This window comes from Enhydra lutris, unplaced genomic scaffold, assembly GCF_002288905.1.
Source record: "Enhydra lutris kenyoni isolate GAN:26980312 unplaced genomic scaffold, ASM228890v2 scaffoldscaffold85, whole genome shotgun sequence".
Lineage (NCBI taxonomy): Eukaryota > Metazoa > Chordata > Mammalia > Carnivora > Mustelidae > Enhydra > Enhydra lutris.
In genome coordinates this window covers 2,813,582-2,827,373 of record NW_019154169.1, presented here as the reverse complement: position 1 = coordinate 2,827,373, position 13,792 = coordinate 2,813,582, and the positions used below count along the sequence as shown (strand labels likewise).

The window sequence follows — 13,792 nt, the reverse complement described above, 5'->3', positions numbered from 1 at the left end:
CACAGGACAGCACTCAACGGGGAGAAGGTACAGAAGGAACCACCACTCCTTGGAATCCTGCATGAATCTCACAGACAACGCCGAAGGGGGAGAGGCCCCCAGAGCGTCCACCCCGGGCTTCTGACTCAGCAGAACCATCCGAACTGATGGCGGTGGACGTCACGACTGGTCCCGGGGAAGGGTTTCAGGAGGGGAAGATGCGGGCGGGAGAGTCCTGGGCTGTGGGAATGTCCAGCCGCCTCAGCTGGGTGCAGTCAGTGGCCATGGGTACACACGTCAGTAACTGGGACGGGCTGTGTGTGCTTCCCTGCACGAACAGTACAATTAACTAAACGGGGAAAGCTATTAAAAAAACATTGGAGGGGCGCCTGGGTGGCTCGGTGGGTTGAGCCTCTGCCTTCAGCTCAGGTCATGATCTCAGGAGCCTGGGATCGAGCCCCGCATCGGGCTCTCTGCTCAGCAGGGAGCCTGCTTCCCCTTCTCTCTCTGCCTGTCTCTCTGCCTACTTGTGATCTCTCTGTCAAATAAATGAATAAAATCTAAAACAAAAACAAAAACAAAAACCACTGGAAGCGGAATTGTCAAAAATAGATACCAGTTTATGTCCCTTTCTATAGAATTCATCTGAAAGTAGAAAGCCTCAACACTGGAAAACTTCCAAGCTTTCATGATTTTAAGTGAGCCACTTTTTAAAAAAGATTTATTTGTCAGAGAGAAAGAGAGAGCAAGCACAAGCAGGGGGAGCAGCAGGGGGAGAGGGATTATAAAAAACAGGCTCTGACAAAGGAGAGGGAGAAGCAGGCTCCCCACTGAGCAGGGAGCATGATGCGGGGCTCGATCTAGGATTCTGGGATCATGACCTAAGCTGAAGGCAGACGCTTAACCCACTGAGCCACCCAAGCATCCCAAGCCATGTTTTTTTTTTAAAGATTTTTTTTAAAAAATTCACTTAGAGAGAGAGAGCATAAGCAGGGAGGAGGGGCAGAGGAAGAGGGAGAAGCAGACTCCCTGCTTACCAGGGAGCCCTGACAAGGGGCTCGACCCCAGAACCCTGAGATCATGACATAAGCCGAAGGCCCTAAGTGAGCCATGTACTCAATCACCAACCATGCTTTTGGTTTTCTGGCTTCGTCTCGGAGTCAGCCCTTCTTTCTGAGCCGCTGTCCTCTCGCTGTGGGCTCTGCAAACGAGCAGCATCTTCTGCTGGAGAAGGAGCGCTGGACAGGAAGAGGTGAAGGTTAACTCAGAGTCCAAGGGAAAGCAATCTCAGACTCTCTAGGGGGCCCGCCCACCAAGAGGAGGAAGGCAGGCAGCAACCGTCAGACGGGACCCGGGGTCCCAACTCTACTCCTGGAGGCCAGGCAGGGCCACCCACTCTGCTCACTGCGGCGCCCCTCGTAGTGAGCCTAGAGCAGATCATCGATACAGGCAGGCTGGTAAGTACATTAACTCGTTTACCAAAAAAGTTCCCTTTCAAATCCTTTAACTTCGAGAATAACCAGCCCTGTGACCCACTTCGAAATGGATAAAAGGGGAGAAGTAAAGGCATCTCTGTGCCCCTGCCTAAGTTCCTAGTTTCCTCCTCCCCGAAACACCCCCTTACTTCTAGAAACATTCTTTGCACAAAGAAGCACACAATGCCATCTGTGTCGAAAACACACACAGGCGCCATTTAAACACCCCGGAACCTACTCCATTCACTTCTCTGCTCCCTCAATTACACATAACAACTAGAGACAGATCACTCCGTATCCGTACTTAGAGGGTTGCTGCACTCTTTAAAAATTAAAAAAAAATTTTTTTGAGCAGATAGCCACTTTCATGTGGTTCAGTGTTTTGAAATAAATGAAAAGGTCTTTAAAAAAAATAAATGACAAAGTCTTACACACTGAAAAATCTCCCTCTAGTTTCTGTTCCCCAGCCGCCGCCACTGCCTTCTCATGGGCAACAACGTAATTCATTTTGTGTGCATCCTTTCAGAGAGGATTCAAGCCTAAAGGAGCAAGGCCATACAAACACGTGCACGTGTGCGGGCATACACACACACACGCACACATACCCATACCTATGGCGTGGGGGGTGTGCATGGGTGTTTCCAAGGGGACTTCTGCTCAACACACATGAAGCCTGTGAGCGGCACCCCACAAATGGTAAGACCGCGTCTCGTGTTCCAACCACCCAGGCAGGGACTCGTCCTCAGGCCCCGTCCTTCCCACGGTTCAGCCCCAGGCCCTCCAACCCCTTCTTTCTTCCCCCACGGCTCTCTCTCCCCCACCACACCCTCATCCACTGGGGTTCAATCCCTCCTCATCACATACTTTCCAAACAGTGACTTTCCTCCACTCCCAGCAAACGAGTCTTCCCCACCTGCTTTTCCTGAGCTCCAGGCTTATGCTTTCCATAATCCTTCAATGTGATGTGTCCCAAACCAACTTACGATCTCCTCCTCCCATACCAGCACTGTGACACCATCCACCATGCCAAAACCCTCCTGCCCAGGGCTCTGCAATACCAGCCCCACCGTCTGTCAGTCACCCAGCCCTGGTGGCTTCCAGAGCTTTCCCGTCCCCAGGGTCTGTCCTCTTCCCCAGCCTGCTGGAAGAACGGCGCCTTTCTCCTCGTTCTGGTCCCGACCACCACCGCGGCTCCTCAATCCACTCCTGAACCGGAGCCTCTGCTGGGCAGGCTCCATCTGTTGCACCTCGTGCGCGGTCCTCTGCTCGCCCACCTTGTGCGTGTGCCCACCGGGGACAGGCTGTTGCACACACGCAAAACCGAGTGTGCAGAGGGCCGGTGCAGAACGGAGCCGGGGCTCAGGTACAGCTGCCGTGTTTCACAGAACTGACCAAGCCTCATGGTCATCGAAGCTACTGAACCCTGATGACATCTTTGTTTTTAAGAGTATCTTATAAACAAGAGTGCAGCAATTTTTGTTTCCTGAAAATGTGTAGAAATGGACTTGTCTCCTAATCCCACAGGCATCCAAATTCATTAAGATAAAAATTAACTTTAGACTAAAGTATTTTAACCTTTGCCATGTTTTTTGAAACTCTGCTGTGCTCATCAGTCCCCGGAGGCCCCAGGCTGACCCCGTGCCCGGCTCGCCATGCTCACTAGTCGGGCCTCCCGGTGGCGTCCAGCAGGCCCCTGGCTCCCTGCTCTGAGCCAGCCCCTCTCCTGCTGCCAGGATGTCTGCCCTCCCCGGCCTCGTCTTCCGCCACCACTGCCGCTCCTTCCCAGGCTCCCCTTGGGGCTCCCCACACTGGGTCCCTGGGGCTCAGCCCTCGGACTTTGACACTCACACCTTCGGGCTCTCATCCAGGTCCGGGCTGTCAGGACCCAGAGCTGCCAGTGGGCCGCCCTGAGACCACACACCCCCAGAAACGCATCCGGAAACCAGCTACTTCTCGCCACCTCCACAAAGCTCCCCCCCAGGGTCGGCCTCTGCGCTCTGAACACGCACCGGACCACACCTACTACACAAGTGCTTTCCTGCGCATCCGTCAACAGCGAACGAAAATACTCTGTAAGACATACGGTGCAACCACACACTCGGGGCTGGTTTTACAATATTCCGTCCAAACCAGAACTGTGCATGGGAGGACAGATGAAAATCAGATTCCCCGAATCTGGGAAACGACGGACGCTCAGGGACGGAAACATGAAAACTCAGGAACCTACTCAACTTCCGGAAACAACAACAACAACAACAAAGTCTCTCAACTCCTGAGCTCTAGTCCCGCAAAACTGGCACTTCCAAAAGGGAGACAAAAACTCACTCACAGGGCCTGGCTCGGGCCTTCTTCACCGGGCGGCATCTTAGCTCCCTCACGGAACATCTTCAGCTGTTCTACGTGCTCGGAGTTGTCGATGCCCATGCCCATCGACAGAATTTCAGTACGAACGTTATAATCAATAACAGAGGTCTTCAAGTTTGAAAGTTTTGTAATGTGCACCTTGAATCAAAGAGAAAGTCCATTTGCAACAATCAGACTTTGAACTTTCAAATCAATGGAAAATGCACTCATGTGACCTCTCGACCTCACGGTGTCACACTGGGCGCATGTGGGCTCCCCCTGCGGTTTCCCGCTGATTTCCTGAGGTGACGTGAGATTCCTCCAGAGCCCACTCCCACACTGCCGAGGTATGACACGGGCTGGAGCTGGGGCCCCCCCACAGAATTCCTAGACCTCTCTTAACAAGGAGGGCCCCAAGGCTCACAGACGTCAATGGCCAGGAGGGGCCTACACCACAGCCCTAAGTCCCGCGTTCTCTGCGGTTTCCTCCACTGGTTCTTCTGCAACCAAAATATTCTCCTCCTTCTTAATTTACACAAAACAGGAGGTTCTACAACACTGTGATTCCCGCTGGTGGGAGGTGCAGACCCAGGACTGGGCATCCCTTTCACGGCAGCGGGAGGGGAGCCAGGCCAAGACCAGCCAGAGCACCTTCCTAAGTGAACCCCGGAAATGTGTGCCCGTCTGGGAATGGCAGAAGAGCCTTTCTCCACTAAAACTGAGGGCTGAGCAGTCTGGGGGTCTGTCTCCCCCGCACTGGGCCATCGACACCGCTACTCTAAACGCAATGCCAAGTGAGTTTCTTTTCATGCTTCTTTATTTCCTGAGCTATTATTTTAAAAATCTCTTAATAGAGCTTCCATTTTTGGTGCACCTGGGGGGCTCAGCTGGCTAAGCATCCTCCCTCAGCTCAGTTTCCACTTTTTTTCCTCCAACAGAGAACAAGAATATTGGCTATTATATAACCCAAGACCCCAAATCTTCATTTGACTTGTATTAGCAATCTTTATCTTCTCCATTAAAAATCATTCTCTCTTCTACACTTTTAAGTCTTACACCCAAACTCCTCTTTGTAAGTGTTAAGGCTTTTCCAATTTCATCAAAATAACTTTTGGCAAAACAACTTTATGAACTGAACTCTTTCAAATGTTATAGACACTGATTAAGATTTAAGTCCAATGGAACAGAACTTTTGCTTGAAAAGTGGAGTTCTTGGGGTGTGAGCAGCCAGAGAGGGGGATGTGCGGAGGCCCCACTGATACGTCCCAGTCTGGCACTCAGCCCTGGTGGCCCTACACCAGCTCCATGGGGTCGGAGTTTCTGTTCACGGAGAGAATCCGAGTCCCACACAGGACCTCGCACACAGCAGGTGCTCAATAAATACTTGGTGCAAGAACGAGGTGGACACCGAAAACTAACAAAACTGAGCTCCGGAAGCCCAAGGACTGGCGTCCTCGATGTGACTGATCCCATGCAGGGACTCCCGTTCTGACACAGGCCTTCCCCAGTGGTGTGGACAGGGACGGTGACACTGTTTTAGCGGTGGACAACCAATGCTTGAAAGAACGTGGAACAGAACGGTGCGCATCAGAGACTGTCACATGTAACAAGGGGAGTTTCATGGAGCTTGTCTCCCTGGTTGTCTTACAAAGAAAGGACTCCCTTAAACAATAACAAAAACCCAGCATGACCCAAATAACATGGAAAAAAGCAACTCTCCCTAACACACAGCACGCTCCCAAAGCCTCTTTGAGGCAAACCATTATTCAAGCCACAAATTAGAATAATTTTAGGGGTCCATCCAAAACCAGATTTCTTTCAAGACAACCACATACTCAGGGTGCCTGAGTGGCTCTGGTGGTTAAGCATCTGACTTGGGCTCGGGTCATAATCTCAGGGTCCTGAGGTTGGGCCCCACCTTGGGCTCCCTGCTCAGCAGGAAGCCTGCTGCTCCCTCTGCCCCTCCCCCATTCGTGTGCCCCCTCTAAGTGAAAAAAATCTTTTTAAGAAATGAAAAAGAACTGCACACTCACCATTGGGTCGATCCACACTGTGTTCCCTAAAGCCAGTATCACTTTGGCATCATGCAATTTTCCAATTATTTTATGATGAATGTACCTAGTAACCTAGGAGAAAGCCACTGAGATAATTTCTCTGAAGCCTGAGGAGAATATCTCATTCTGGTTATGCTGCAGAGTTTCGCAAAAATCATTGCCATGCATTTTGCTTAAGCCGCCCTCCCACCCCGGGAGGCAGGTCACAGAGGCCATCGTGCTGCTGCATGGACAAGGGTCATGAACAGGGGAGCTGAGTAAGGACAGAGGCAGATGGCACCTCTGGACACCCCAAACTGGATGTTCCCCCTGCGGCCGTGTGTCCTTGCTCTCCCCTGCGAATGGTCCACAAGTCCATCGCTGGAAGCTCACTGAGGCAGAAGAGACCCTGGGGCTGAGGGGCCCGGGCTTCCGGGTCCCCCATTCCGAGCCGTGGCTGCTCTCCTCTCCCGCAGGCCCATCTGCACTCGCATAAAGCGGACGGGAGGGAGCTGGCTGCCTCCATCTCTTGCACAGTCATTTGAAAGGACAGGCATGGGGAAAACCTGCCTCATTTCCAGAGGCCCCTTTTCAAGAAATACTTGTAGTGATTATCTTGACAGACCAAAGGTTTCCTGGAGACAAGAACCACAACGTTCTTGCGTATGGCTACATCCCCCGAGCCCAGTGGCACCAGCCCACAACGGACACTCCGTAAATACTTTGCAGAGGGAGAAAAAGCGCTACTTAGTAAGGAGTATGTTTACGGACCCGCTAGCAGCAGTGCTGTGAGTTCATCCCGTATTGTGCAAACACTCACCTGTTCATTCCCTGGACCATGTCTGACCTTGTTTATTACCTTTCCTTTGCCAACCGTAATGGCTCACTTCACGTCCTACCGACTGGATTATCTGAAACGTAACCCTCCTTTAAAGAGTCAAGCACGTCATTGGGAAAACGACTCATGGCTCTGCTGACCAGCGGGACCAGCTGTGTGGTCTGGGTCTCTGCCTGGCTGGCGAGCCACGTGAGCCCCCCCCAGGATGGCTCTCCCACATACCGTGAGCTCTCTCCACCTGCGGTGCCTCATCTAGTCTACGTGGGGACATTCTAGCCACACATCCTGAAGGGCCCAGAGGACGTGCCCTTTCTGTGCTCTCTTCCCTTGCCCGCCTTCCCAACCTGAAGGAAACGACCTGGCCTCTGCTCCCCTTTGATGGGGTGTCCACTTGGGGCTTATGCTGTTTCCTCTCAAGCGGACAGCCAACTCGTTTCATCGCGATGCGTATCTTAGGCCTATTCGAGGACTGTGCACACTACCGATGACGAGGCCACCGTACAAGGCTGGGAACATGGGGCAACTTACCCAAACTCAACACTCTAAATGAACCTCAATTCCGTGCATATTCTGAAAGTCAACAAAGTGCGAAAAGCCAAAATAACTTACCTTTGGATTCCATTCAACTTCATTGTCCGCAGGTTTCACTCTGCAAACAATAAACTCCACCGCCTGGGGGGGCAGAGTGTGGAAATTTTCCGGGAGATGCAGCAGTTGGCCTCTCGTGACAAGTCCGGTCCGGCCTTCATCTATGAACTTCACTAGGACACTGTCCGCAGCCCAGGTGTCTTCTTTTTGGCTCATCTCCAGCACCTCCACCCTGGAGGACACCTGTGGCTTCAGTGTCCCAGAGATCCCAGAGGAAAATCGTCCTCGCTTCCGCCTACTCATTAGAGAAAACTCTAAACCACAAGGTTCTTTCCCGTGGGGAATAAAAATAAAAATGAGCTCGAGGCCTCAAGGACACTCAGAAGGGCTTACTTAATTCAAGTATAGAGAAGTATAAAAAATGTATAGTACTTTTGCTAGAGAAGATCCCTTTATCGGACAACACAATGAAAATCAACTCAGTCAAGTGAAGTCTCCACTTTCTCAATCGAGGCTCCCCGGAGCGCAGCCGGGAGTGGCAGGGGAGGGGGTGAGCGGGCCGAGGCAGGCTGCCCGGCGGAGCCCACGCGGCACAGCCCATGTCACCGCACGGCGACTCAGCCTGCTCTGCTGTAAGAGGGACCCGTTTCACAGGAATCCTGGGAGCGCGAGGGGAGGTGGAGGCGTGCACGGAGGTGGCAGAGGGACGGCTCCAGAACCACCCCGCCTTCCGCGCTCTGTGCTCAGGAGCCCAGGGTCGGACAAGTCTCGCCTGCAGAACCATCCCAGGCAGCTGGGCGCAGGGGGGGACGCACCACTGCCACCACCCCCCGGGGGTGTCCGTGCACACGGGCACGGATGAAACAGGGATTCGATACCACTCAGAGTTGCCCACACTTCAGAGCTCTTAGAGATGAAATACATAGACCTTTTACCTGTGAAAAAGTGTTTTTTCTGCTAATCCATATAATCCAAGTTTCTCCACCTTTTCAACAGTCATTTTGTTGCTGTTACCCTTAAAATACTCATTCATTTCAGCATTAAGACTTGCATAAAGATCCATCTGTTTGTCAACTATACGACCAAAGTAATGTGTTGCATTCAAAATATAAAAGGGTATTATCTGAAAAATAATCAACAAACATATTCAGAAAATAAACTCAATCTAAGCTGAAAAGCTATCTGCAGAAATTAGCCCCTGGCCTGAGAGCCCAAAGCACACCACCGGGGATGGAAACATGAACCAGGAAGCGAGCCGACCCATACAACCACCTTCCTGTACCCACAGAGGATGCGGTTTCCCTTTAAGGGAAGACTTTTTATTAATCTTATTATTTTAAAACTTCTTTATAAATTATAAATGTTTGTTTACTCCCTAACGGCACTTAACAAAAATCATTCATAAATAGCATCCCTGTCTCTTGAGCTCTTTCTGGTCTTTGTTCCCGTAACATGCAGTGTTTTCTGCAAGAGGTGCTAGGATACGAGATAAGCCACGCTAGGATACGAGATGGGCCACAGCTAGCGTGTGGTCAAGGAACACAACTCTTCACAGTCAAGTGTGCGCAGGGCGACTGGAGTTTGAGGGGCAATGTCGGCGTGCTCATGTGTTAACAAAAGCTCGGAGAAGGCATTTCTGCGTGAAGGTGGGGAGTGGTGAGCTGCCCCAGCAGAGGCCAGGACAGAGCAGTCACCTGCTGGGAGGGCGGAGGGGGCAGTGCCGTCTGGGAGGCAAGCAGGCCAGGAGGCAAGGGTGAGGTCACCGTTCGTGATCAAGCTCTCAGGCTGACAGCCCCTAGCCCTCCTCTGTGGCACCCTTGAGCCCCCCTGCTTGCTGTTCCCCCACTCTCACTGCCAACAAGCCCTGCCCTGTGCCACAACACACCATGTTAACGCCTACCTCAGGGACTCGCTGCTTCCTCTCCCTGCAACAGAAGACCCAGGTCTTCCATGGCTGGATCCTTATCCTCTGGCCCTCGGGGCAGCTGACACCTCAGAGATGCCTCCCTGCCCATAATCCCTAAAGGCCCTGTGGTACTTTGCTGCATTTTACCTTCTCTAGAGCACCTGTCACCATCTTTTCCACTCACTATCCCAGAACAAAAACCCAAAATGTGCCCAGAAAACTCCTGGTCCTGGACACATGGGACAATCCTTTTCTAGCCATAACCACCCCCTGCACCCCACCTGTTTTCACTCCACTCTCACAAGCCATCCTGTACATAACTAATTCACTCTGTTACAGTCACAGGATATAAGACAAGGACACAAAAATCAACTACATTTTTAAACAATCAGAAAATGAAGTTCAAAGAAAAGTAACATTAGCATCTAAAAACATGAAAGGCTAGGAATAAACCTAACATGGTAAGGACAAGATCAGTCTACTGAAAAGTAGAACACATTGCTTAGAAAAATTAAAGGTGACCTAGATACAAAATGACAGGTATACCATGTTAATGGACAAGACTCAGTATTGTTAAAACGTCAGTTCTTCCATATTGAACTATAGACTCAATGCGAAGCCACTCAAAATCCCATCAGGCTTCTAAATACAAACTAGCAAGCTGATTCTGAAATTTTCTATGGATATGCAAAGGAATAGTTAGTCAGAAGGATATCGAAGAGGATGGGCCAACTGGAAGACGTCCCCACCAGTCTCCAGGATTACTTATAAAGCTATAGCACTCAAGCCAATGTGTACCCCATAAGGGTAGACAAAGAGACCAAGAACTAGAATGAAGAATTCAGAATTTACAAATATGGTGTCTTAAATTTATATCAAAGGTGCCAAGGTAACTAAGGCGGAAATAAAGGTCTTAACAACAGATGGTGCTGGAGCAACCAAGTATCCATGAGGGAAAAACTTTCTCCTTACACACACACACATATTAATTTGAGATAGATCATAGACCTAAATGCAAAACCATAAAATTTTAAGAATAAAAAAATAGGGAAGAATCTTTGCAACCTTAGGGTAGGCAAAGATTTCTTAGGGCATGAAAAGCACAAAATGAAGACGACGATGACTTCATCAAAATTAAAAACTTTTGCTTTTCAACTGAGGGAAAATATTTGCAATAGATCTGACAAAGCATATCCATAATCCACAAAGAACTCTTAAAACTCAACAAAACAACCCAAATTAAAAACTGGGCAGGAACTATAAACAGAGTTTATAATGCAGATACAAAGGGCTAAACAAGCCGTGAAAAGAGGCCCAAAATTCCTTATCATCAGAGAAATGCAAATAAATATCCCTGCAGATGCTACAGGGTGGCAAAAAGTAAAGACTGAGAATATCACATGTTGAGAACATGGACCTCCGGAACTCTCATATGCAGCACTGGGGAGAATGCAAAATGGCACAAACTGTTGGGCAGATTCTTAGACACACACGCGCGTGCACACGCACACACGCACACACACTCTCTCTCTCTCTCTCTCACTCTCCGACACAGCATTTCCACTACATCTCACCCAAGAGAAATGAAGCCGTAGGTCGAAAAAGACTTGTAACACAAGACATTCAGAGCGGCCAGAAACTGCAAACCACCCAAATGTCCATCCACTTGCGAGCAGACAGCCAAACCCCAGCACATGCACGTAATGGGATCCTGCTCAACACGAGAAAGACAATACAGGTGAGTAACAGAAATCAGACTCAAATGACGACATACTGTATGATTCCATTAATATGAAAATCTAGTAGACAAAGCTCTTTTCTGCAGAAAGCAGGTCCAGCGGCTGCCAGGAGTGGGGGCTGGGATGAGGACTGACCGCAAGGGACCAGGAGACACCTTTCTGGGGTCATGAAAATGTTTGTATCTTCATTGTGGTGGTTACATGATTGTATGTAGTTACCAAAACTCAACAAATTATACACTTCTAAATAGTGATTTTTATTGTATGCAAACTGTACCTCAACACAGCCAATCAGAAGTGGGGGTCTGATTTGACAGGGTCTGGGACGGTGGCCGCAGTGAAGTGTCACATGTTTTGACTCTCTCTGAATCTCCAAAGACAAAGCAATGAGATGATAAAACCAAACACCAGGGGCACCTGGGTGGCTCAGTGGGTTAAGCCTCTGCCTTCGGCTCAGGTCATGATCTCAGGGTCCTGGGATCGAGCCCTGCATCAGGTTCTCTGCTCAGCGGGGAGCCTGCTTCCTCCTCTCTCTCTCTGCCTGCCTCTCTGCCTACTTGTAATCTTTCTCTGCAAATAAATAAATAAAATCTTTTTAAAAAAAAAAACAAAAAAAACCCCCAAACACCAGGGATATACTCTGCAATGGAACTGACAAAATTACCCACAGATCCCCAAATAAAAGCAGATGAAGAAGATACCAAAAGAGAAAATCTAGGTGACCTTGGGTTTTGTGATGACCCTGTGGACAGGCCAAAAGCATGATCCGTGAAAGAAACAACTGGAAAGCTGGACGTCATTAAAATTTAAAACTTCTGCTCCATAAAATTAACAAGTCAGGAAATGATAGATGCTGGTGAGGATGCGGAGAAAGGGGAACCCTCCTACACTGTTGGTGGGAATGCAAGCTGGTGCAACCACTCTGGGAAACAGCATGGAGGTTCCTCAAAAAGTTGAAAATAGAGCTACCCTATGACCCAGCAATTGCACTACTGGGTATTTACCCTAAAGATACAAATGTAGTGATCCGAAGGGGCACGTGCACCCGAATGTTTATAGCAGCAATGTCTACAATAGCCAAACTATGGAAAGAACCTAGATGTCCATCAACAGATGAATGGATAAAGAAGATGTGGTATATATACACAATGGAATACTATGCAGCCATCAAAAGAAATGAAATCTTGCCATTTGTGACGACATGGATGGAACTAGAGGGTATTATGCTGAGTGAAATAAGTCAATCGGAGAAAGACAATTATCATATGATCTCCCTGATATGAGCAAGTGGAGATACAACATGGGAGGCTTGGGGGGTAGGAAAAGAATAAATGAAACAAGATGGGATCGGGAGGGAGACAAACTGTAAGTGACTCTTAATCTCACAAAACAAACTGAGGGTTGCTGGGGGTCGGGGGGTCGGGAGAGGGTGGCTGGGTTATGGACATTGGGGAGGGTATGTGCTATGGTGAGTGCTGTGAAGTGTGTGAACCTGGCAATTCACAGACCTGTACCCCTGGGGATAAAAATAAATTATATGTTTATAAAAAAATAAAAATTTAAAATTAAAAAAAAAAAAAAGAATCATTAAGGGGGCCACACTCAGGTCACAGGGAACTTTGTACGTGATAGCTTCAATGCTGGGATTTTACCCTCTCAATCAGAGGCCGGCCAACTACAACCCATGGGCCAAATATGGCCCACCATCTGTCTTTGTAAATAAAAGTTTGTAGGCATGCAAAACCAAAACAAAACAAAACAAAAAAAAAACCAACAAAAACCTTCTGCTCCACAGAAGAATATAGTGAGAACAAAAAGACAAGCCACAGACTGGGAGACAATTTTTGCACAACATATTTCTGATAAAGGACTGGTGTCCAAAATCTACAAAGAACCCTTCAAACTCAACAATAAGAAAATAGACAACGCAATTAAAACATGGGCAAAAACCCTGAACAGACCACTCACCAAAGAAGACAAAAGGGCCCAGCACCAGCAGGGAAAGGTAAGGACAAGACGTCCTTCAATAGGTGAATGGATCAACTGGTCTATTCAGTCTATTCAGCAATAAAAAATGACCCACAAAAACACAAGACGACGTGGAGGAACCTCAAGTGCATATTGCTAAGTGAGAGAAGCCAGTCTGAAAAACCCACATATTGTATAGTTCCAACTACATGACATTCTGGAAAAGGCTTTACAGTGTAAGTGTCGGAGATTACTAGTTCTGGGGAAGAGGGGAAGGGTGGAGCATGGGGGACTTTCGAGCAGTGTTAAGAATTATGTGATACCATCATGGTGGACAGGTGTCGCTACCCATTTGGCAAAATCCCCAGAATGTGCACTACAGGGAGTAAATCTCAATATAAACTACAGACTTTAGTTAAAAATAATATATCAAGGGGCGCCTGGGTGGCTCAGTGGGTTAAAGCCTCTGCCTTCGGCTCAGGTCATGAACCCAGAGTCCTGGGACTGAGCCCCGCATCAGGCTCTCTGCTCAGCAGGGAGCCTGCTTCCCTCTCTCTCTCTCTCTCTGCCTGCCTCTCTGCCTACTTGTGATCTCTGTCAAATAATTAAATAAAATCTTAAAAAAAAAAAAGTATCAATATTGGCTGATGTCACAATCAAATGTCACACGTGCACTACACTAATGCAAGAAGTTAATAATAGGAAGAACTTTTGTGGGGAGGGGTGGTAGAGGGAACTCTGTATTTTCTGTTCAATTCTTCTATAAACCTAAACGGTTCTAAAAAAAAAAAAAAATACCAGGGGCACCTGGGTGGCTCAGTGGGTTAAAGCCTCTGCCTTCATCTCAGGTCATGATCCCAGGATCCTAGGATGGAGCCCCGCATCGGGCTCTCTGCTCAGCAGGGAGCCTACTTCCCCCCCCC

General features: G+C 48.9%; 1 protein-coding gene across 1 annotated transcript in view; it reads right to left on the bottom strand.

Moving 5' to 3' along the window:
• LOC111161467 (tudor domain containing 12) overlaps window positions 1–13,792 on the bottom strand; it is a 67,425-nt gene that overhangs the window by 3,629 nt on the left and 50,004 nt on the right. Inside the window, exons 23-27 of the mRNA XM_022525136.1 lie at window positions 8,192–8,379; window positions 7,278–7,488; window positions 5,831–5,923; window positions 3,784–3,956; window positions 1,108–1,217 (exon numbers count right to left, since the gene is read on the bottom strand). Of these exons, the coding sequence (XP_022380844.1) occupies window positions 1,108–1,217; window positions 3,784–3,956; window positions 5,831–5,923; window positions 7,278–7,488; window positions 8,192–8,379 (775 nt within the window). The remainder of the gene's footprint in view (window positions 1–1,107; window positions 1,218–3,783; window positions 3,957–5,830; window positions 5,924–7,277; window positions 7,489–8,191; window positions 8,380–13,792) is intronic.